The sequence below is a fragment of the Myotis davidii genome, unplaced genomic scaffold (assembly GCF_000327345.1).
Source record: "Myotis davidii unplaced genomic scaffold, ASM32734v1 scaffold1439, whole genome shotgun sequence".
Taxonomy (NCBI): Eukaryota; Metazoa; Chordata; class Mammalia; order Chiroptera; family Vespertilionidae; genus Myotis; species Myotis davidii.
In genome coordinates this window covers 446,902-469,936 of record NW_006292342.1, presented here as the reverse complement: position 1 = coordinate 469,936, position 23,035 = coordinate 446,902, and the positions used below count along the sequence as shown (strand labels likewise).

Genomic DNA, 23,035 nt, shown 5'->3' with positions numbered 1-23,035 from the left:
GCTGTGACCGATTAGTGATGTCTGCCACAGGCATGGGCATAGGAGGCATGCATGCTGTATAGTTCGCCTTTGCAGAAAATGGGAAGTCCCCCTTTCCCCTCCCAAAGTGGCCAGAAGCTGAGGAGTGAACAGGTTTTCGGGCCTCCCTCTCAATCCGATTTCCCCACCCCTAGGGCAAGCACGAGTTTGTGAATGATGTGGCATCGCTGTGGGAGCTGTCGAGTGAGGAGGAGATCCACCACTTTAAGAACGAGAGCCTGGGCATGGCCTTTCTGCACCTCTGTCACCTTGCTCTCTGCCGTGGCGTCCCCCTGGAGAAGGTGGCCAAGAAGACCAGGTGCCTGGGCATGGGGCAGAGACACAGCGGAAGTGGATGGATATATGTGGGCATCCGGGGGCCAAGGCAGAGACCTTGTATACTGCCATGCCTTCATTTATTGAGCACCTTCTGTATGCTGGCACTAGTTGTGGTTGTCGAGGACACAATAGTGAACAAGTCAGACAAAAATCCCTGCCCTCTTGGCTCTCACATCTGGTGAAAAAGACAGGCAATAAAATAATACAAAAGTAAAATGTATAGTGTTCCAGATGGTGATAACGTGCAACGGGGGGAAATTAAGTAGGAAAAGAGAAAGAAGGGGAATGTCAGGGGATGAGGGGTATATAATTTAAAATTGAGTAGTTGGGGAGTTTCTCACTGAGCAGGTGATGGTCACATTCATAGGTTTGAAGGAAGTGAAGGAGGAAGCCATATGGATATCTGGGAGAAGAGAATTCTGTCCAGAGGGACAGCCAGTGCAAAGGCCCTGAGGCCGACTGTGCCTGATATGTTGGAGGAAGTGTGGCTAGATAGGGTGAGCTTGGAGAACTTCCTAGAATTCAAGGGCAGGAAGGAGTTAGCTATGTTTACCTCCAGCCAAGGGCTAGAGTAATCGGGGCACACTGCCTAGACGAGGCAGCAGGAAAGCTGGGTCTTTCAGGACCAGCAGTTCTCCTTAAAGCACATATTTTTCAGTCCCTGTCCTGTTATCACTCTGGAGGACTAGGGCTGTGGCAGCAAACGAAGCCCAGGGGAGGCAGCCTATCCAGCCTGGAGACCAGAGAACACTTCCCAGGGGAGGTGATACTTCTGCTGAGACCTAAAGGTTGAGCCCTAGCCAGTTTGGCTCAGTGAATAGAGCGTTGGTCTGCAGACTGAAGGGTCCCAGGTTCAATTCAGGTCAAGGGCACATGCCCGGGTTGCGGGCTCGATCCCCAGTGAAGGGTGTGCAGGAGGCAGCCAATCAGTGGTTCTCTCTTATCATTGATGTGTCTATCTCTTTCTCCCTCTCCCTTCCTCTCTGAAATCAATAATAATATATTTAAAGTAAAAATTAAAAAAAGACCTAAAGGTTGAGTCATCTTTATCCAGTTAGGGACTATCTTGGCGCAAAGCATTCTAGGCAGACGGAATAGCATATACAAAGGCCCAGAGGCAGAAGATGGCAAAAGCCTATTTCCAGGGGAACTGGATGTAGAATACGATTGCTCAAGTGCAGGAGTTGGCAAGACACTAGTCAACTACTTCCAGTCGGGAGCCCTGGAAGGCTTGGAAGTGGGGGTGGAAGGTAGCTAGAACCTCAAGCTTTAGGGTCCCTCTGGTCAAGGGGTGGGAGAGAAGGCTAAGGACATAGAGACTGAGCCTTGGAAACATGGCATCTAGGGGGGCTATCCTGGTAGGTGATGGGGAGATGGCTTAATGGGGCAGGGCTTTGTGAAGAGCAGAGCGGCTCCCAAAGCTGTTCCTTTTATTGATGATCAAAATATGAATGATAAATACAATAGCGACTTCAGTGATAATAACAGCTGACAGTGACATAGTCCTTCTCATTCTGTCATCAGCCCTATAGGGGGCACTGTTTGCACCCATTTTTCAGAGGAGCAGACACAGCCTTATAGAGCATAAGTTAGTTATCCAAGAACCGGGATTTCCGCCCCATGGTCCCCTCCTGAGTCCTGTGCCCTGGTCCCCGCCACCATCCAGCCTCCCTGGGCTGGCCCTTTATTGTATTCTCTCTTTCCACCTCACGACAGCCTGCCTATTTTCTAAACGAGGCAGCTGTGGTTCAGGGAAGTTGAGTCATTTACCACATGTCATCCAGCCAGGCCTGTAACCCAGGCCCCTAACCAGCCCCTCTCGGTCATTTTCACAGCTTCAAGGACTGTATCCCGCGCTCTTTCCGGCAACAGATCCGGCAGTACAATGCGTTCACTCGGCTACGCCTGCGGATCATCTTCCGCAAGTTCCTGCACGCCTTCCAGCCGGACAGCCTTTCCCAGCAGGTCATCATGGTCAAGTACCTGGCCACACTCGAGCGGCTGGCACCCCGCTTCGGCACAGAGCGTGTGCCTGTGTGCCATCTGGAGCTGCTAGCCCAGGCCGAGGGGGAGCCCTGCTATATCCAGGACAGTGCACAGGCCCCTGGAGATCCCAAGTCCAAGTCTGCGGTCGAACTGCCCACTCATGAGGTGCTGGTGACCGGCACTGGCGGCATCCAGTGGCGGCCACTACAGGCAGAGGTGAGCAGAGTGCCTCTTCATCTGGGGGTCCAGGTGGGGGCGGGCGGGAGCTTCCTGTTCAACCTTGGCCATGGTCTCTGAGGGGGACTATGGTGAGCCCTTTCCCTTCATGGCTCTGGGGTCTGTCCTTCTGTTCCCTGGGGTCTGTGTCCTCTGCCTGGCCCCTGGGGACCTGATTTCTGGGGTCTGTACCTCTGGGAACCCCTTTGGACTTGGGGGATGGGAGGGGTAGGATCCTCCTCTCTGCCCTCCCTGAGGTTCCTGCTTCTGGCATGTGTGTCTCTCGGGGGTGGGTCCCTGTCCCACCTGTGACATCATGACTTCGGAAGAGATACTTGAGACTTCTGGATCCCTCCAGCTCCGGCTCCAGCTCCAGCCTACCCCCATGGGGAATGCGTGGGGGACTAAACAGGCATAGCCCTGCTCGAACCAACCTCCCTAGGTGCTGGGTTTCCAGGGTCCCGGTGGAGGTGATGGTGGCGGCAGCAGGAACCCTCACGCTGGCTTATCTGGGAAGAACGGCAAGGCCCAGCAGTGGAGCGGCCAGCCCGGGGACCGGCCGCGGGAGGCGCCGTGGGCCTACTTCTGCGACTTCCGGGACATCACCCATGTGGTGCTGAGGGAACGCCACGTCAGCATCCACTGTCAGGACAAGCGCCTGGTAGGGCCCGGGACGGGGCTGGGCTGAGGGCCGGGCTGCGGGCACCCCCAGCTGTGACGCCTGCCTGACATCCCCGTGGCCTGTAGGAGCTGACCCTGCCTTCCCCGGCCATCGCCCTGTCCTTGGTGTCACTGGTGGACGGCTATTTCCGCCTCACGGCCGACTCGAATCACTACCTGTGCCACGAAGTGGCTCCTCCACGGCTGGTGATGAGCATCCAGGACGGTGTCCACGGACCCCTGCTGTGAGTGCCCGAAGGGAGGCTGGGCGGCACGGACTGTGGTGGTGGCATTTGCCAACTAGACCCTGCGTTCTGAAGGACTGTGGGGCTCCAGTGAGATGTGTGCAGATGTTTGTGCGCCTGCACTTGTGTGAGTGAGTGTGTGTGAGCACGTGTGTGCAAGCATTTGTGTCTGGTCTTTACCTGTGAGTGTGAGCATGTGTTTGCCTGCACAAGCATGCGTTACGTGTTTAAGTATTCACGCATACCTCCGTGTGCATCCATTCATATCCGTGGGCGCATACGTGTGCTCACTCATGTATGCTTATGTGCAGGTGCACCCACATGTGTGTTTGTCCGTGTGTGTGCGTGCATGCGAGAGCGGCACCAAGGATTGTAGAGGGGGAGAGAACACCTGCATGGGGTGGGCAGCATGTCGTGTGGAGGGGGCCTGGGTTTGTGACTGTCGCTGTGTGTGTCTGGATGTTTGACAGCCCATGTGGTGTGCGGCAGTGTCACTGCTCCAGTGGCTGCACATAAAATTGTCATCACACATTTTCACGTGCGATGTGATGGATGATTTTAGGGGGCTGTGTTGTACAAACATTGGTGGCCATTCAGAAATACGTGTGGGTGTGTACAGCCCCACAGATGTGTGTTGTCCCGGTAATTATGGGTCACTGAGCGATTCTGTGTGGACCTGTGGGGTAGAGGCTATGAAGGGACAGTGCTTATATGGCAATCAGTTGCCTGTGTGGCCGTCCTGCATGCTGCCAGGTCGTGGTTACTGACTATCAGCTTATCTGGTCAGTGGCCTTGTGCCTGGGTGCCCTTTGTCCTACCTGTAGCCCTGGGACTTGCCCCTGAGGGTTTCTGAGAGGTCCGAGCCTACTCTATGCACCAGAGGAGGGTGCGGTGGCCGTTTTCCCTCCTGAGAGCTGTGTCGTGCCACGGTGAGGTGTGTGCTGCTCTTACAGCGTCCATGGCCATGTCAGTGTGTCTTAGTCTGTGCGGGTTGCTCTAACAGACTACCGCAGACCAGCTGGCTTAGAAACAACAGACATTTATGTCTCACAGTCCTGGAGGCCAGGTCTGGTGCCACGTTCAAGGCACCAGTAAGCCCAGTGTCTGCTGAGGGCCCACTTCCTAGTTCAAGACAGCTTTCTCCTTGCTGTGTCCTCAGATGGTGGGAAGGGGCACGGAGCTCCTTGGGGTCCGTTTCATGAGGCATTAATCCCGTTCATGAGCGCTCCATCATCATGACATCATTACCCTGCCAAGTCCCCACCTCCCATCCCATCACACTGGGGGTTAGGGCTTCAACATGGGAACTTCAGGGGGCACCAACATTCAGTCTGTAGCAGCGTGTGTGCCGCACATGCAGGCGCCTGGGCCTGTGCAGCGGGGTCACTGGTAGTGTCTGTGCTCATGGCGCTGTCACCTCTGGGTCCGGGCTGTTGAGGCCCTGCATTGCCTTGTGACGCTGGGTAAGCAGCTGTGTCTAGAGCCAGCTGTGGGACAGGCTGTTCATTGTGTGTCACCCGGTGAGTGTACGGCTGGGTGTGTGCCCGTCAGCGTTGGATTCCTATCTGTGTCACTGTGTCAGTGATAGTGTCTGACAGGCACGCACAAGTGTGCCTGTGTCTCTGTGTGAGTTGTCATTTGTGACTGTTCTAGGTGTGTGTGTGTGTGTGTGTGTGTCCCAGACTCTGTCACCACATAAGCAGACGTGTCTGGCATTTGTCCCAGCTGGGAGTGTGCCTCTCCAGGCGGGTGGGCCCAGCAGTGCCCCCTGACGCCGCCCTTGTCCCCCACAGGGATCCGTTTGTGCTGGCCAAGCTGCAGCGCGAGGATGGCCTCTACCTTATCCACTGGAGCACCAGCCACTTCAACCGCCTCATCCTCACGGTGGCCCAGCAGGACCAGGTGGGCCTGGGGCGGGGGTTCTGGGCTGGGCCTGGGTGTACTCCCTGCCTAGACCCCTGCTCACCGCCCTCGTCCTGCCGCCCACCCCAGGCACCTGGCACGCCGCGTTTGCGCCTGTGGAAGTTCCCCATTGAGCTGCGTGAGGGCACCTTCAGGCTGCAGAGCTGGGACCGGTCCTTCCCCAGCGTGCGGGAGCTGCGGGCTGCCCTGCAGGGCTGCTCACTGCGGGCCGGTGACCACTGCTTCTCCCTGCGCCACTGCTGCCTGCCGCAGCCAGGAGGTATGATGGCAGGGGGCCACAGGGTCGGGGGGGGGGGCGGGTAGCTTCCCCCCCATGCCAGCCCTCAGTGACTTTACTCCTGCCCCCCCAGAGATCTCCAACCTCATCATCATGTGGGGGCCTCAAGCCAGCACCAGGCCTCTCAACCTCAGCCAGCTCAGCTTCCACCAGATCTGCCAGGATGACCTCACCCAGGTGTGTGTGGGTGTGGGGCCCCTGGGGCACAGGGGGAACGGGGAGGGCAGTCACCAGCTGTTGTCATGGAGATGTTCTCTGCCATGTTCCCCCAGCTGTCCCACTTGGGCCAGGGCACGAGGACCAATGTGTATGAGGGCCTCTTGAGAGTTGGGGGCAGAGGCCCTGAGGAGGACAATGCATATGTTGGGGACCCCACCTTGCCCGGCGGGGGCCATGGGCAGGAGCTGCGAGTAGTGCTGAAGGTGTTAGACCCTAGTCACCATGACATTGCCCTGGTAAGTGAGTGTGATGGGGGTCGGGAGAGCGGCAGGGTCGGCGGCCACCTGACCTGACCTGCCCTCACAGGCTTTCTACGAGACGGCCAGCCTCATGAGCCAGGTGTCCCACGTGCACCTGACCTTCGTCCACGGTGTCTGCGTGCATGGCTCTAAAAGTGAGTAACCCCAACACACATGCCCCAACACACACGACTCCCCCCACTTGTACCCACTACCAGGCCTGTACCCCAACCCTTGACCTGCATCCCGATCCCTGACTACATACCGACCCTTGACCAACATCCTGACTATACCGCAATCTGTGACTACCCAATGCTCACCTGTACCCCAACCCCTGACTATATGCCAACCCATTGCAGCTCAGCCTCTGACTGTACCGTGGCCATTACCTGCACCCCAACCCTCAACCACACCCTGACTCCTGACTGCATCCCACCCTTCATCTACCACCCAGATGCCTTTACAGACCAGCCCCCATCTGCCCTCTGACCCCAGCAGGACTGTGACCCCATGCAGACCCCAGCCACGTTGGGCACTCCAGGCCTCCAAGACCGCAGCCCCTGCCCCACCCCTGTGTAACTCAAACTCCTTGCCCAGGGCGACCACAGAACCTGAACCCCGTGGTCCATCTCTCTTGCTTTCCCCTAACAACGGCCTGCACCCAATTCTACATACTTCCCACCCCGAGCACTTCCACCCTGTGGGATCCTAGCATCACTGATGCCCAGTCTCAAGCTCTGTACCTCCAACTCGTCTGCACCTACCTCCAGGCCCTCAGGCCCATCCTCACCTTTCTCACTGACAGGCAGCTGTTCTCTACCCAGGCTCTCCCTGGACCCAAATGACACCCTTCGCCTCTGCCTCACCCTGCAACCTGTGCTCCATCCTGCAATTCTTCTCTCCCCAAAGTCACTCGCAAGCCCCAGACCCCCGCCCCCAGTCCCAGCCCCCAGTCCCAGTCCCCGGCGCCCTGGAGGGTGGAGCAGGTGGGCAGCCCCTTCAGCAGCTGGCCTTTGCAGATATCATGGTGACAGAGTACGTGGAGCATGGACCCCTGGACGTGTGGCTGCGGCGGGAGAGGGGCCGTGTGCCCGTGGCCTGGAAGGTGGCAGTGGCCCAGCAGCTGGCCAGTGCCCTCAGCTACCTGGTGTGTGGCCTGTGGGCGGGGCCTGGGTCAGCAGGCTGGGCCAGTTCTGGGTGGTGAGGCCTTAACACATCCTTCAATCCACACACTGACCTCTGGAGGTCTGTCCACAAACCTCCTCTGCTCACATACCCCTGTGGCTCCCTTCTCCCCTGAGAGAGCACCTAACTCCTCCACTTGGTGTCCTGTGAGGCCTGGCCTCGGCCACCTGTCACTCTCTCTTGCCATTCATCCCTGGCCCTGCCTGGTTCTCTCACCCTGGTTTCCAGAGCACCCACTGTGTGCCTGGCTCTGCCATAGGCCTTGGGAACACACAAAGAACAAAACAGACAGAAGCCTCTATCCTTTGGGGAGCCAGTGTTTTTAGTTAAAGAGATAAACAAGAAATAATAATTCAGTGTGTTACCTAATATGTTAGGAAGTAGTAAGCACCATTCTGGGAGAGTAGGGTGGAGTTAAGGAGGTGCTACAAGTTGGGGAAGAGGTGAGGTTTTAAATAGATGGGGTGGAGGATTCCCCAGGTGCGGCCCAGGCAGAAGGAACAGCAGTGCAGAGGCGTGCCTGGCATGGGTCTGAGGACAGCGGTGGGGTCGTCTGGCCTTTTGTTCCAGGCCAAGCGTCTTACCCACCAGCTCTGGGAGGACAGGAAGGACCCACTGGGCACCCAGTGGTGTCCGGTCACAATGACATGGATTGGGATCCCAATAATGACCCTGGTTGTCTCTTTCACATGGGCTGTCCCTGTGGGATGGGGTGGGGACAGGGTCTAGAGGCCCCTGGTGGTCATGCCCCCTCTCCTTCCTTCCCCAGGAGGACAAGCGCCTGGCTCATGGTAACGTGTGTGGCCGGAACATCCTGCTGGCACGTCTAGGGCTGGCGGAGGGCACCAGCCCATTCATCAAACTGAGCGACCCTGGCATGGGCCTGGGCGCCCTCTCCAGGGAGGGTGAGGACTGGGACCGGGCTGGGCATGGGGACCGGTTGACCCCACTCCTTTCACCTCTGGTGACCTCTGGCCCTGGCCCCCAGAGCGGGTAGAGCGGATCCCCTGGATGGCCCCCGAGTGCCTGTTTGGTGGGGCCAACAGCCTCAGCACCGCCGCTGACAAGTGGGGCTTCGGTGCCACCCTCCTGGAGATCTGCTTCGATGGGGAGGCCCCCCTGCAGGACCGCACCCCCGCTGAGGTACATGTGGGCGACCCTGGGGCCCTCTCACAAAGGGGCCAGCACCTCCAAGGGGTCGAGCGGTCTGGGTCCAGAGCTGCCCCCTCTGGCCTGTGGCCTCACATGTGTCGCCTCATCTCTTTGAGGCTCCGTCAGGTTACCTGTCAGTGGGGTGATCTATAGTCCCGACCTCCAAGGTCACTGTGGCACACAGCCAGTGAGGGACTGCTGCCCTGTCCGGTTTGCTCAGTGGTTAGAGTCAGCTCAAGGATTCTAGCGTCGAGGGTTCGATTCCTGATCAAGGACACGTACCTCAGTCGCAGGCTCAATCCCCAGTCCTGATGGGTGTGCAGGAAGCATCTAATAGATGTGTCTCTCACATCGATGTTTCTCTCTCTAGCTCTTCTCCTCCCTTCCACTCTCTCTAAAAATCAATGGGAAAATATCTTTGCGTGAGAATAAAAAATAATAAAATAAGTGACTGCTTCGGTTTTAGATACAGTGACCAGGCCAGTGATGGGGAGCACAGGCTAGAGGGGAGGCCCCAGAGGATAGCCCTGACCTAGCGGAGGCATCCAGCAAGGCTGCCCAGAGGAAAGTTTTGTTTTGAAGGGGGAGAGAGAGAGAGAGAGAGAAACATCAGTTTGTCGTTCGGCTTATTTATAAATTCATTGGTTGATTCTTGTATGTGCTCTGACCAGAGATCAAACCTGCAACTTTGGCTTCTCGGATGATGCTCTAACCCACTGAGCTGCCGGCCAGGGCCAGGAAGTTTTAGTCTAAGTACAGAAATACTGCAGCGGCCCAGGCTAGGGAAGGGTAGCCTCAGCACAACTTATTCAAAGACCCAGAGGCTTTGGTGCATTCTGGGAGCTGCGTCTGCAGAGCTGGGAGCAAAGGTGGGTGGCAGCCAGCACAGGAAGGGCCAAGTGTGAGGTGCTCTGCATAGCAGAGTCCGCTAGACTTGGGGTTCAAGTCCTGGCTCTGCTGTGGCAGACAAGTCGGCCGAGGCTTGGTTGCCTCATCTGTAAATTGGGGTGACGGAACAAGGACCTGGCTGGTCTAGCCCTGCCGCTCTGGGGATTTAGCTCTGCCTCTTGGGTAAGGGGCCTTGGGAGGGTGGGGTCACTCACTCTTCAGGTCCCCTTCTCCACAGAAGGAGTACTTCTACCAGAAGCAGCACCAGCTGCCTGAACCCTCATGCCCGGAGCTAGCCACGCTCACCAGCCAGTGCCTGACCTATGAGCCGGCTCAGCGACCTTCCTTCCGCACCATCCTTCGTGACCTCACTCACCTTCAGCCCCAAAGTGAGCCCCAAACCAGTGCTGGGACCTTGGGCGGGGGAGGGGCCAGGAACCCTGTTGACACAGGCTCAGTGCACCCAGGATCTCTGCACAGTGGCTCAGGGTGTGTGCTGGGTCCTAAGTGATGAGAATGACCCGAGTTCTTAATGTTTTGTTTGGGGACAGCCACACATTTTTTGGGTGAATTAGACCCTCAAAATTTTTTGGTTTTGATTTCTCTCTTTAAAAAAAAATTTTTTTTAAAATTTATTTCAGAGAGGAAGGGAGAGGGAGAGAGAGAGAAACATCAATGATGAAAGAGAATCATTGCTCAGCTGCCTCCTGCACGCCCCCCACTGGGGATGGAGCCCTCAACCCAGGCCCGCGCCCTGACTGGGAATCGAACCGTGATCTCCTGGTTCATAAGTTGATGCTCCAGCAAGCTGGTCGGACTTGCTTTCTCTCTTGATGAAGAGTTTATGCCCTTTACCCAGTCATTGGACATCCCAGGTGTCAGTTTGATGCAGCCAACTCTGCATTTTGGACTAGGAGTGGAATTTTCCAGCTGTTGCAGAAGCTTTCCTGATCTCTGGGTTGGATGCTGGGGAAGCGGTCACTTGCTCTCTGTGCCCCGGAGTGTGGGCCTGCCGGGGAAAGGGTCAGGGTCCGGCCTCACCCACCGTGGCTTTTTCAGATCTTGTTGAAATCTTGTGTGTGAATCCAACCTCGCCAGCGTCAGACCCCACAGTTTTCCACAAGCGCTACTTGAAGAAGATCCGGGATCTGGGTGAGGTGAGGGCCGGTGGAGGGGTCTGGCTGTTAGAAAGAGACCTGCATGTTGGCCAAGCCGGGGGTGAGGGTGGGGCAACGGGGCGCTGACCGTCCCGCATCTGGGCCAGGGTCACTTCGGCAAGGTCAGCCTGTACTGCTATGACCCGACCAACGAAGGCACCGGCGAGATGGTGGCCGTGAAGGCTCTCAAGGCGGACTGCGGCCCTCAGCTCCGCACCGGCTGGAGGCGGGAGATCGACATCCTGCGCACGCTCTACCACGAGCACATCGTCAAGTACAAAGGCTGCTGTGAGGACCCAGGTGGGCGGCCCTGAGGGCCTGAGGGCCTGGCCGATCGAGCCTCTCTGCCCCAGGCTGGAGGACACAGTTCGCAGGCGAAGGGGGCGCGGCTTCCTTCCCACCCCCCAGCTCTGCCCCCTCCCTCTACCGGGACGGCATTCAGGATGGATCCATTCTACCTGAGGACTAGGCCTAGTGTGGGCAGGTGTTGGCTTTCCCTCCCCACCTTGGGGTGGGAACTGCAGGGTTCAGGGGAGCGGCCCCCAGCCCCTGCCTCTCTGACCCTTAGGCGAGAAATCGGTCCAGCTCGTCATGGAGTATGTGCCTCTGGGCAGCCTCCGAGACTACCTGCCCCGGCACCACGTAGGGCTGGCCCAGCTGCTGCTGTTCGCCCAGCAGATCTGCGAGGTAGGCCCGCCACGCCTGCTCACAGAGCTGCCCCTTCCCTTTGGCCTGGCCTGAGTGTCCCAGCCCTTAGCTTGCCAGGCTCCGCCCCTGGGCCGGCTGGCCTCTGTACTTATCCCTTCAACCCGTCACCTGGCCACTGGGCCAGGTCGCCAACCCGCCTAGTTTCCACTTTTGAGACTCCCTCTGCTCACTGGGCCACGCCCAGCAGCCCAACCCCTCCCAGTTCGCCCCTCTGTGGCCCTGCCCCTGCTGTCCTGCTGGGCTCCACCTGCCATAAGCCCGAGGGCCCTGCAAGCCTGCCCTGACTGCCCCCCACCATCCTGGTCACAGCTCCTCAGGCCCCCCCACCTTGCCCCACTGGTCATGACCCGCCCTGCCCCGCCCCGCCCCTAGGGCATGGCCTACCTGCACACCCAGCACTATGTCCACCGAGACCTGGCTGCCCGCAACGTGCTGCTGGACAACGACAGGCTGGTCAAGATCGGGGACTTTGGCCTGGCCAAGGCCGTGCCCGAAGGCCATGACTACTACCGTGTGCTCGAGGATGGGGACAGCCCCGTGTTCTGGTGACCAGGCGAGACCCAGCCAGGGGGGGTGCCAGGGGGGAGGTGGATGCAGGGGTCTCAGCTGACAAGGCCTTATCTCAGGGAAACTGCTCTCTCTGAAGGATGGGGCCCTAACGGGCCAAGAGGCTCCCAAGCCCCAGGTAAGGACTCCATCCTGGTCCGGCCCAAGGCTTGACTGCCCTCTCCCCGCAGGTACGCTCCGGAGTGTCTGAAGGAGTGTAAGTTCTACTATGCGTCCGATGTCTGGTCCTTTGGAGTCACCATGTATGAACTGCTGACCTACTGTGACTCCAGCCAAAGCCCCCCCTCGGTGAGAGCCGGGCCCACACGGCCACCTCGTACCAGAGGAGTCAGAAAGCCATGCGTTCAATTCCCAACTCCCCCAGCTTAGCCAGTGCTTAATCCACCAGAGCCTCAGGGTCTCGGTCTGTAAAATGGGACTGTGGGGCTTGGCTTGTGACAGAAACCCACTCAAACCGGAACGGCTTATTCTGCTGTTTGCACTCGAGGGAGCAGTTGGGGCACAGCTTGATCTAGCGACCCTCATGTCATCATGAATCCCATTTTCTCTGTCTCAGCTCTGCTGTTCTCTGTGGTAGCATCTCTTAGGCAGGCCCTCCCTCTTGTGGCAACAGCTCCCCACCCACCCTGCCTTCCAGGCACCCATTTCCCTCAGGTGAGGGGTTAAAAGGGGTGTCCCCCTCCCCCCCGCCCCCCCACTTAATTCTCAGGACTCTCTGATTGGCCCGGCTTGGCTCATGTGTCTTCCAGGGAGCCAATCACTGTGTATCCATGGGTCATAATAATTGGCCAGGCCTGGGCTGGGGGAGGAGCAAAGAATATATTAGATGTTTATTCCCCAAGTCAGTGATAGTGCCTAAATAGGAAGGAAAAAAAGATCCTGTCCGGGCAAAAACAACTTGCCGGGAGGTTTTATAACACCGCCATCACCTGACTCAGACTTACTGTATGAATATGAGTTTATTTCACTTTCACAGTCATCCCAGCAGTTGATGTTTTTACCCCATTTTACAGACGGGAAAACTGAAGCCTAAGGAAGTGAGATCCTAAGTCCAAAGTTATGCAGTTGAGAAGTGATAGAGACAGGACTAGGACCCCTGTAGTCCCACCGAAAGCTCCTCGCCTCTGCCTCGGCGGTCCTGCCTGTTGAAGGCTTGTCTTGTTTCTTCTGTAGAAATTCATCGAGCTCATAGGCCTCACCCAGGGGCAGATGACGGTACTGAGGCTCACTGAACTGCTGGAACGAGGGGAGAGGCTGCCACGGCCAGAGAAATGTCCCCATGAGGTGAGACACACACACCCCCACTTTTCCCCTGTCCTTGTCATCAGACTGGACAGAGCAGCGACCACAGCCCCCGTTTTTCCTCCCCCAGATCTATGTCCTCATGAAGAACTGCTGGGAGGCAGATGCCTCATTTCGCCCAACCTTCCAGAACCTCATTCCCATCCTGAAAACGGCCCACGAGAAGTACCAGGGCCAGGCCCCCTCGGTGTTCAGTGTCGGCTAAAGCCTGCCAGCAGCTCTGCTTCTGGGAGTCAAGCAGGTATTACCCACGGAGAGGGCCTCCCGCTTTTGCCCAGGTAGACTTTGGCTTCACCCACTGCCATGTGTTACCCCCTGAGACCCCAGGTCTGGGACCTGACTCTCCTTGTCTTCATCCATCCGCGCTGTCCTAACAGTGCCATAGGCCGGGTGGCCTATACACAACAGAAATTCATTTCTCACAGTTCTGGGCTCTGGGAAGTCAACGCTCAAGATGCCAACATTGTTACACGTGGGCGAAGGGCCTCCTCCCGGTTCCTAGCCTGCGCCTTCGCACTGCGCCCTTTCCAGGTGGGAGGGGGCGAGGGGTCTTTCCGGAGCCTATTGTATATGGGCACTAATCCCACTCAGGGACCTTCTCACCTCCCGAAGACCCACCTCCTAATACCATCACATCGGGCATTGGGGTTTCAACGCCTGAATCTTGAAGGGACTTAAACATTCAAGCCATAGGATCCTCCACAGCCATAGCCTTCCATAGGCTCTGGAGAGACCCAGGACCAACAAGGAGCTAATCAGTCCCTTGAATCCAATCCTCATGCCTTCCCCCAGCCCCGCCTGGGAGCCCACCATGTCCACTAGCGAGTAATAAACTCGTTTCCTCTGCCGGGGACTCTGGTCTTTGGGTCCTTCTTCAGCAAGTGCCTGCTCCTCTGGGGACCGCAGCTGCAGCAAGACACGACGGGAGAAGCCACATGCGGCTGTTCAACCTTTGCTCACCTCTAGATCCCCAGTGCCAGGGACGCAGAAGGCGCCCAGTAACTACTTGTTATATATCCCAACAAAGGATTTGGGGGGCCACATGCCACGTTGGTAAGACTGCCAGTTTCACCCTTTCCTCCCTGTACGACCTCAGGCGAGTAACTTCCCTTATCTGGGCCTCCGTTCTCAACTGTGAGCTGGGGGTGGTCACGCCTGCTGTCTCAGACGACCAATGTATAGAGATTGTGTATGTCGAGTGCTTAGCTGAGAGAGATGCAAACAACTACTTAATAAACAGTTGATCTTGTTAATCTGGTGTTGACCAAAGTGTTTCTCCTTCAGAGGTATCCTTGAGGCGGGTTATGTGTCAGCCACGTTGGGAAGAGCATTTGAGTAATTTGCTTTCCCATAGGACTTCTCAAGACCTTACGCCTTCAAGCTCTCCTGAGTGGACAATTACACAGGATTCTAGTGGCATTTGCTTTTTATAATAGTTTTCAGAATTAAGTATTCCTTGTAATTATTTTTTCCCCGATATTGACATAAGCAGTGACATGTCTCTCTCCTGCCCATCAGCCACCACTATCACCTCCCTGGAGGCAACTAGTGCCATCTGGTTTCCTGTTTCTGCTTCCAGAGATGTTTCATCCAGATACAAGGAAACCCGTACACATATTTACTTTCCTATCTTTTGCAAAAATGATAGCATGTGCAAGGATACACAACTCTAGTCTGGATTCTTGCTTCTTTTTTTCCCTTTGTCTTGGAGGTGATCCCATATATCCAGGCCTACAGTATTTCCTTGTGCTATTTGTGGTTTTATTATAGTCCTCGCTGGGGGACATGTAGTTATCGCTCGGCCTTTGCTCTTCATGTAGTTATCTCTAGTTCTTTGCTGTATCCATGACGCTGCTGCAGTGAGCAGCCATGAGTGCATATTGTTCCACCCACACTCAAGGGTATCTGTAGGGCAAATTCCCAACAGGAATAGCTGCTTCCAGGATCTAGCCTGGTAATTGGGAAAGATATTGCCACTAGATTATGTTTTGATATTTGATATAGGATAGATCTCCTTTTTCTTCTTCAAAATTATCTTGGCCTATTTTTGTGCAGCTGGTTTTTAAAAAACTTTTATGGTGTAATATTTTCACCAATAAAGAATTATTTTTTAAAAACACTTTTATATGGACAATTTAAAGTATATGCAGAACAAGGGAGAATAATGTCATGAACAGACAGCACCAACAGTTTCCAACGCCCGTGGCCAGTTATGCGTCAACTCTACTCCCACCCCTACCTCTACCATTGGATCATTTTGAAACAAATCCCAGATATCGTATCATTTTATCTGTAAAAACTTCCATATATATCTCAAAAAGATGTAACCACAAACAATCACTACAATATCGTCCCCACACCTAAAAAGTTTAACAATTCCTGAGTCTGCGCAACATTCGGAACTGCCACCATGGCTGCCTACAAGCTGGTGCTGATTCGGCATGGCAAGAGAGCATGGAACCTGGAGAACAGCTTCAGCGGCTGGTACCATGTGGATCTGAGCCCGGGTGGGCACGAGGAGGCAAAGCGAGGTGGGCAGGCACTGCGAGATGCGGATGCGAGCTGAGTTTGACATCTGCTTCACCTCAGTGCAGAAGAGAGCAATTTGGACCCTCTGGATTGTGCTGGATGCCTTAGACCACCTGTGGCTGCCTGTAGCGAGGGCTTGGCGTCTCAGTGAGCGGCACTATGTGGGTCTGACTGGTCTTAAAGCAGAAACTGCTGCCAAGCGTGGCGAGGCCCAGGTAAACATCCGGAGACGCTCTTATGATATCCCACCACCACCGATGGAGCCCGACCATCCCTTCTACAGCAACATCAGTAAGGATCACAGGTATGCAGACCTCACTGAAGATTAGCTACCCTCCTGTGAGAGTCTGAAGGACACTATTGCAGAGCTCTGCCCTTTTGGAATGAAGAAATAGCACCCCAGGTCAAGGAGGAGAAACCGGTACTGATTGCAGCCCATGGCAACAGCCTTCGGGGCATTGTCAGACATCTGGAGGGTCTTTCTAAAGGGGCTATCATGGAGCTGAACCTGCCGACTGGTATTCCCATTGTCTATGAATTGGACAAGAACTTGAAGCCCATCAAGCCCATGCAGTTCCTGGGGGATGAAGAGACTGTGCACAAAGCCATGGAGACTGTGAATACCCAGGACAAGGCCAAGAAGTGAAGGCGAGCAGGCAGACGACCTTCCCAAGGACACCCTTCCTCCCATCCCATTCCTCTGCACTCTCCTGTGCACACGTCACACTGACCACATCTGTAGGCGTCTTAGGTTGTAGCTGCAGATGGGGACGGGTGGCTCCCAATTTTGTGTTAGCCATTTTGTCTCCTGCACCCACTCCCTTCATGCGATCTAGTCAGAATGGCACCTGTGGGGCCTGGGTCCTCCGTCCCGGCCGAGGGAGACTCTTACCTAAGAGAGTCCAGGGGTAATAACTCCAGTTTTTTGCTAGTGTTTTGTTTATGACTAAGGACCTGCTTGAGAGCAGGGGGCTAGGAAGGAGCCATGTTAAGGCGTGACCAATGCGGAGAGGCAAGAGGGGCTGTTTGTGCTCCTGAGAGCAGTGCTGTGCCACTCTGCAGTCAGGTGAACTGACTGGGGGCTCTGGTCATTCCGGCGGAAGATGAACGCCTGGTGATTCCAACAAACATTTCCTCCTTGACCCCCAAAAAGCTGGCTCCAGAAGATTGGGATCAATCCTGAATGTGTACGTGTTGCATGGACTTTTACAAAAAGAAAGCATATCTATATAAAATAATACAAAACAAAAACCCTTCTGGGGTTTCTAGTGGCGGTTGAACTCTTCCCACATGGGGTCATCACCAAATAAGCCATTCCTCACACCAGGGTGGGAGAGCTCCTTGGCCGGTAGGTGTCATCCTGCTGTGTTTTAGAATCCTTCCCCGGCCTCAGTGTCTCATGGCAGTGAAATGTCACTTGATCATGTCCAGCTGTGTCTTTCACTGTGTGCATTCTGAATCATGGTCCATTTGCTGGCCCTGCCACGTGGGCCCAGTAAGCATTTTGAGCGTAACTACTAAATCTTTTTACAGATCTGTATGATAAAGGAGTGATGTACAAAAATAAAAAAAAATAAAAAGGTTTAACAATTCCTTGATATCATTGGGTAGCCTGTGAGATTTCCCCAATTGTCTCTCAAACATTTGTTCAAATAAAAATCCAAACAAGGTCACACACTGCACTTGACTGGGCGCTGGTTTGTCTTCCTCTTTTCTCCCCCTTGCCACATATTCGTGGAGGAAATGGGGTTGTCTTTTCGGCTTTACCAGTCTGATGTCATCCTTGTGGTGTGGTTTCAGTGCATTTCTCTGTCCTCATCTTGACCACAGATGATCCAGTTCAGCTTCCTTTAAAAAAGAAAAATGTTTTCATTGATTTTCTTTTTTAGAGAGAGAGGAAGGGAGAGGGATTAGAGAGATAGAAACATCAATGATAGCCCTGACCGGTTTGGCTCAGTGGATAGAGCGACAGCCTACGGATTCAAGGGTCCCAGGTTCGATTCTGGTCAAGGGCATGTACCTTGGTTGCGGGCACATCCCCAGTGGGGAGTGTGCAGGAGGCAGCTGATCGATGTTCCTCTCTCATCGATGTTTCTAACTCTCTATCCCTCTTCCTTCCTCTCTGTAAAAAATCAATAAAATACATTTTAAAAAAAGAAAGAAAGAAAAAGAAACATCAATGATAGACATCTGTTGGCTGCCTTCTGTGCGCACCCTACTAGGGATTGAGCCTGCAACCCAGGCATGTGTCCTGACCGGGAATCAAACTGGGGACCCCTTTCATGGATGGATGCTCAGCCACTGAGTCACACTGGCTGGTCTAGTTTCTATTTTTTTGGCAAGTCTTTCCTAGAGGCCATTGTGCCCTCTTAGCAGGAGATACTCAAGGTCTGCTTGTTCCTCTTGTGACATGAGTAGCCACCTAGACCCATCAGGAATGCAGTTTTTACTTCAATCTGAACGATTGCAAACATACAGAAAAGTTGGAAGAATGGTACAGTGAACACCCCTAGACTTCATAATTGCCATGTTATTAATTTACCTTATCATACTGTATCTATTCATCTATTTATTCATTCCTGGGCCCTCAATGCATCTCATGTTTTGGATACAAATCAAAATAAGTAAATGCTGTTTGTGTGTGTGTGTGTGTGTGTGTGTGTTGAAATGTACATAATTTTTACCATTTTAACCATTTTTAAGTGTAGGATTCAGTGGCATTAAATATATTCACAATGTTATATAACCAACTCCACTATGGATTTATAGAATGTTGTCATTTTTCCAAACAGAAACTGCCCCCATCCCACACTAACTCCCCATTTCCCTCCTCCACCAGCCCCTGGGAACCATCATTCTACCTTCTCTATGAATTTTCCTTGTTTAGGGACCTTATATAAGTGGAATATTTGTTTGGCTGTGCCTGGCTTATTTCACTTAGCATAATGTTTTCAAAGTTCACCCATGTTGTAGCATGGATGAAATTTAAAAAATTTTCCTTTTTTAAATTTATTTTTTGTTGACAGTATTCCAGATGTCTCCCCATTTCCCCCTGCTTTGCCCCCCTCCACCCAGCCCCCAGGCCTTCACCACACTATTTCTGTGTCCATGGACTGGGAATCAAACCAGCAACCTCTCAGTGCATGGGTCCACGCCCAACCACCGAGCCACACCAGCAGGGTGAATTTTCTTTCCTTTGAAGGATTAATAATATTCCATTGTATGTATACAACACAGTTTGTTTATCCATTCATCTGTTGGTGGAATTTGGGTTGTTTCCACCCTTGGGCTATTGTGAATAATGCTACTATGAATATTGGTGTGTAAGTATCTGTTTGAGTCCCAGCTCTTTTTTTATTTTTATTTTTATTTATTTATTCTTGAGAAAGAGAGAGAGAAACACCGATTTATTGTCCCACTTATTTATGCATTCATTGGTTGATTCTTTTGTGTGCCCTGAGGGCCAAACTCCCAGCCTTGACATATTGGGATGATGTTCTAACTGAGCTACCGAGCCAGGGTCTGAGTCCCTGCTTTCAATTCTTTTAGGGGAGGAATTGCTGGATCATTCTGTTTAACTTTTGGAGGAACCAGGTTTTATATTCCTACCAGCAAAGTGTGTATGTTCCAGTTCCTGCACGTCCTCATGAACACTTGCTATTTTCTGTGGGTGTTTTGTTGTTGTTTTAATGGGAGCCATCCTAATAGGTGTGAAGCACTATCTCATTGTGGTTTTGATTTGCATTCCCCTAATGACTGATGATGTTGAGCACCTTTTCATGTATTTATTGGTCATTTGATCAGCTTCTTTGGAGAAATGTCTATCCAACTTTGCCCATTTTTTAATTGGGTTTTGGCTGCTGTTGTTGAGTTGTAAGAATTCTTTACAATCTGGGTAGAATCTCTTATCAGATATATTATTTACAAATACTTTTGAGTTTTAGTTGCCCTCTCAGCACCATCTGGGAACTAGATGGGGGAGCAGGGCAGCAGAGGAGACCCCTGATTGGAGGGAGTGATGCCCAGGTGAGAGAGGGGAGGGCATGGCCTCAGTGGTGGGGAGAGTGGATGAATGCTAGTACCCTCAAGGCCCTCAACAAGGTCCCTCACTGAAGAGGTGGACTGGAGGCCTGAGGGATGGAGCAGATGGAGGTGGGAGTGGCCACCTGACGCCTCGTCCGTTCTCTTGGGATGAAAAGACCAACTGCCTGGAGAGGCAGGCAAGGGAGAGATGAGGACAGGGGCAGGGGCAAGTTACAAGTAGCATCCTTGCCCTGGCCAGTGTGGCTCCAGTGTTGTCCCATACACTGAAAGTTGCCATTTAGATTCCTGGTCAGAGCACATGCCAGGGCTGCTAGCATGTAGGAGGCAGATGATCAATGTTTTGGTCTCACATTGTTTCTTTCTCTTACTGTCCCTTCCTCTCTCTCTAAAAATCAATTTTAAAAGTTAAACAAAAACAAGTAGCATCCTTGACAGATGGTGGCTCAGGCTTCAGCTGTCCCCTAACAATTCCACCTCAGCACTGTGCATAGGGAATTCGGGGATCTCCCAAAACCTCCAAAGGTGGCAGGACCCCCCACAATCTTCAAAGGTGGCTCCCCCCACAGGAGCCGCTCCAGTGGCCAACACAGAGCCTGGCACAAGAGACCAATAAATGTGGGCTCTGTTCATTTTCATGGCTTTACTCATCTTAGAGAACCCTTCTTTATCACCTCCAAATCTCTTATTTGTCCCCTAAGAATGTTGGCTCTCACATTAATCCCTGAGGCCCTGCCTAGAAGTCCCTCATTGTTCTCTTGAAATGTTGCCTTGAAATCCCACCTTATCACTTCAAGAACACAGGCAGGTGGTCTCCCATTACCTTTTTTTAAAATATATATTTTTATTGATTTCTTGGAGGAAGTGAGATAGATAGATTGATAGATAGATTAGTGATGAGAGAGAATCATTGATCGGCTGCCTCCTGCACACCCCCCACTGGGGATCTAGCCCCCAACACAGGCATGTGCGCTAGCCCGGAATTGAACCATAACCTCCTGGTTCATGGGTTGACACTCAACCACTGAGCCACGCCAGCCGGACTCCCATTACCTTTCTGTCTAGGAACAGAACACCTTCCGCTTTGTTACTAAAGTAAAGGAGTTTGGTCACCTGCTGGCGTCAAAGCACATGAGTGCGCAGCCAAGAAAGTAACGGTTTGTTAAGGGAATGGTGCTACGCCTGGATCTTGTGTGCATAGACCTGGCTCCTCCGTGGCTTCTGGGGATGGGCTACATAGGGGAATGTTGCTGGGTGGGCCAGGGTAAGGAAGGGGTAGCTGATCATTGCATCTGGTCCTCACGTCAGCCATGGCTCCATTCTGTCTGGTTTTGCAAGGATTTGGTGGGTGGGATCGGTCCATTTTCTTGGGTCCGGAGCTGAAATACAACTGAGGCCTAGATGTTATCTTCCTCTGTGGTCACTAGACCTGAGGCTTGGTTCCTAAGATTATTTGATGCCGACCAGAACCTCATTGTCCTGAAGGCTTAGTGATGAAGGGAGTGGACCAGCAAGGGAGAGGTGAAAGTCAGGGAGTGGGATGAGGCCGATTTGATCACAAGGAAAGAAAGGAGAGAAGGTCATATGAAAGAAATGAAGTGTTTGCGCAATTTCACACTTCCCTAAGTTGAGCAGGAAGGAGGTGTCTTGCCCCCCTCCAACCCCCTTCCTCCCCAGTACGAGAACAAAGGAAGAGGATTGTGTTCTCATTTCCTGTGCATTCATTTGGGAGCCAGGCGTGTAACTGAGGCCCAACCCGTGGGGGATTCGTTAGAGCCCTCCACCTCCCTGGACCCTAGCTGGGTTCCCCACTCTGGACCTCCAGGGCCACAGGACATCCCCCCTGCCCTTCCCCAAGCCTGGGCAAGGTGCCGCCCCAGACGGACTTCTGCAATCTTAACAGCTGTGGCTGTGCTTCCGGGTGGCCCCGCCTGCCCCCCTCTGACCTGCCCAGTGCCACATTAAGGCGCTGCCCTCCACAGGCTGGCCATCATGGTGCCTTTGGGGCCACTGCCCAGGGCCTGCTGGACTCCGCTCATCTCTCTGCTTCTGGTCTGCTGCCTGCTGCCTCCAGGTGAGGCCAGTCAACTTGGGGAGGGCTAGAATTAGGGGCTGGTAGAGAATGGGGGACCGGAGAAAGTAAAACTTCCCACATCCTGCTGCAAACTCTTCCTTAAACTCAGATCTGACCGGGGGCTCGCCAGTGACCTGGAGAGAAAGTTGTGGGGCCTTAACTCAGCCAGGGCTCCTGAGGCCCAGTCCCGCGTGTGATTACGTGATTTGTCCTCCCCACCCAATTCTCTCCTCTCTCTCTCTCTCTCTCTCTCTCAGCTCCATCTGAAACTTTGACTTCTGCCTACACTCTTCCTTCTACCAGGATCACTCTTCCCTTTCACTTGGCTAACTCCTACTTACCCTTTAAAACTGTCTGTACTTGTCTCGTCCGGGAAGCTTCCCTGATTCACTTCCTCCTATAGGCCCCTTCCTATAGGCCTCCCTCTGCGCTCTCCTGTCTCTAATCCATTGCCTGTCGTCCCCACTGAATTGGAGGCACCATGAAGGCAAAGACCATATCTCAGGTTGAGGAGGAGTTGGGTGGTAGGGCCTCATGATACATGGGCTGGGGGGCACTGGATCAAGCAGTGGAGCTTCCATGTTCCCGCAGGTGCCCAGGGGCAGGCGTTCCGGCTTCGGGTGGAGCCCCAGAACCCGGTGGTGCCTGCTGGAGGGTCCCTCTTGGTAAACTGCAGTACAGACTGCCCCCAACCTGAACTCATCAGCCTGGAGACATCCCTGTTCAAGGAGGAAGCGGGTGAAGGCCTGGGCTGGAGGGCCTACTGGCTCAGCAACGTGACCAGTGACAGTGAGATCTTCTGCTCCGGCATCTGCAACGGCTCGCAGATGTTAGACTCCTCTGACATCACCGTGTACCGTGAGTAGCTGTGCCTGAAGCTGGCACTGGCCTCAGGCAGTCGCGGGGAGTGGGCCTGGAGTTTGCAGGAATGGACCAGGACTCTGACCCAGAGTTTGGACCTGGACGTGTGTGTGAGTGTGAGTGTGTGTGTGTGTGTGTGTGTGTGTGTGAAAGAGACAGAGACAGATGCATCTCAACCATATGACAGAGCAGCAGTGTAAAATCAATTTATTTGGGTCCCAGGAGGCATTTAAAAATGATAGTACATGTCTTTTATTTATTACTTATATTTTTACTAGGGACCCGGTGCACGAAATTCGTGCACTGGGTCGGGGGTGAGGGGGAGTGTCCCTCAGCCCAGCCTGCCCCCTCTCACATACTGGGAGCCCTCAGGCATTGACCCCCATCAATCTCCATTCGCAGGATCAGCCCCTTGCCCAGGCCTGACGCCTCTGCCAGAGGCGTCAGGC

At 53.9% G+C, this 23,035-nt stretch overlaps 2 protein-coding genes and 1 pseudogene across 7 annotated transcripts in view; all 3 read left to right on the top strand.

The window, feature by feature from the left end:
- TYK2 (tyrosine kinase 2) overlaps positions 1-14,334 on the top strand; it is a 19,330-nt gene extending 4,996 nt beyond the window's left edge. For 2 of the 6 annotated variants that reach the window (XM_015565322.1, XM_015565323.1), the window contains exons 6-25: positions 174-337; positions 2,193-2,559; positions 3,002-3,220; positions 3,307-3,464; positions 5,258-5,366; positions 5,457-5,646; positions 5,738-5,841; positions 5,937-6,119; positions 6,190-6,277; positions 7,142-7,269; positions 8,077-8,212; positions 8,296-8,450; positions 9,586-9,736; positions 10,407-10,504; positions 10,612-10,804; positions 11,073-11,191; positions 11,585-11,757; positions 11,950-12,067; positions 12,953-13,063; positions 13,152-14,334. In XM_015565322.1, the coding sequence (XP_015420808.1) occupies positions 174-337; positions 2,193-2,559; positions 3,002-3,220; positions 3,307-3,464; positions 5,258-5,366; positions 5,457-5,646; positions 5,738-5,841; positions 5,937-6,119; positions 6,190-6,277; positions 7,142-7,269; positions 8,077-8,212; positions 8,296-8,450; positions 9,586-9,736; positions 10,407-10,504; positions 10,612-10,804; positions 11,073-11,191; positions 11,585-11,757; positions 11,950-12,067; positions 12,953-13,063; positions 13,152-13,286 (3,099 nt within the window). In that variant the 3' untranslated portion in view covers positions 13,287-14,334. The remainder of the gene's footprint in view (positions 1-173; positions 338-2,192; positions 2,560-3,001; positions 3,221-3,306; positions 3,465-5,257; positions 5,367-5,456; positions 5,647-5,737; positions 5,842-5,936; positions 6,120-6,189; positions 6,278-7,141; positions 7,270-8,076; positions 8,213-8,295; positions 8,451-9,585; positions 9,737-10,406; positions 10,505-10,611; positions 10,805-11,072; positions 11,192-11,584; positions 11,758-11,949; positions 12,068-12,952; positions 13,064-13,151) is intronic. The other 4 variants (XM_015565325.1, XM_015565324.1, XM_006765758.2 and 1 more) reach the window with 4 other exon arrangements.
- Positions 14,335-15,217: 883 nt separating this feature from the next.
- On the top strand, positions 15,218-17,011 carry LOC102775441 (annotated as a pseudogene).
- A 3,764-nt stretch (positions 17,012-20,775) lies between these two features.
- Positions 20,776-23,035, top strand: part of ICAM3 (intercellular adhesion molecule 3) — a 29,036-nt gene continuing 26,776 nt past the window's right edge. Inside the window, exons 1-2 of the mRNA XM_015565321.1 lie at positions 20,776-21,725; positions 22,317-22,583. Of these exons, the coding sequence (XP_015420807.1) occupies positions 21,644-21,725; positions 22,317-22,583 (349 nt within the window). The 5' untranslated portion in view covers positions 20,776-21,643. The remainder of the gene's footprint in view (positions 21,726-22,316; positions 22,584-23,035) is intronic.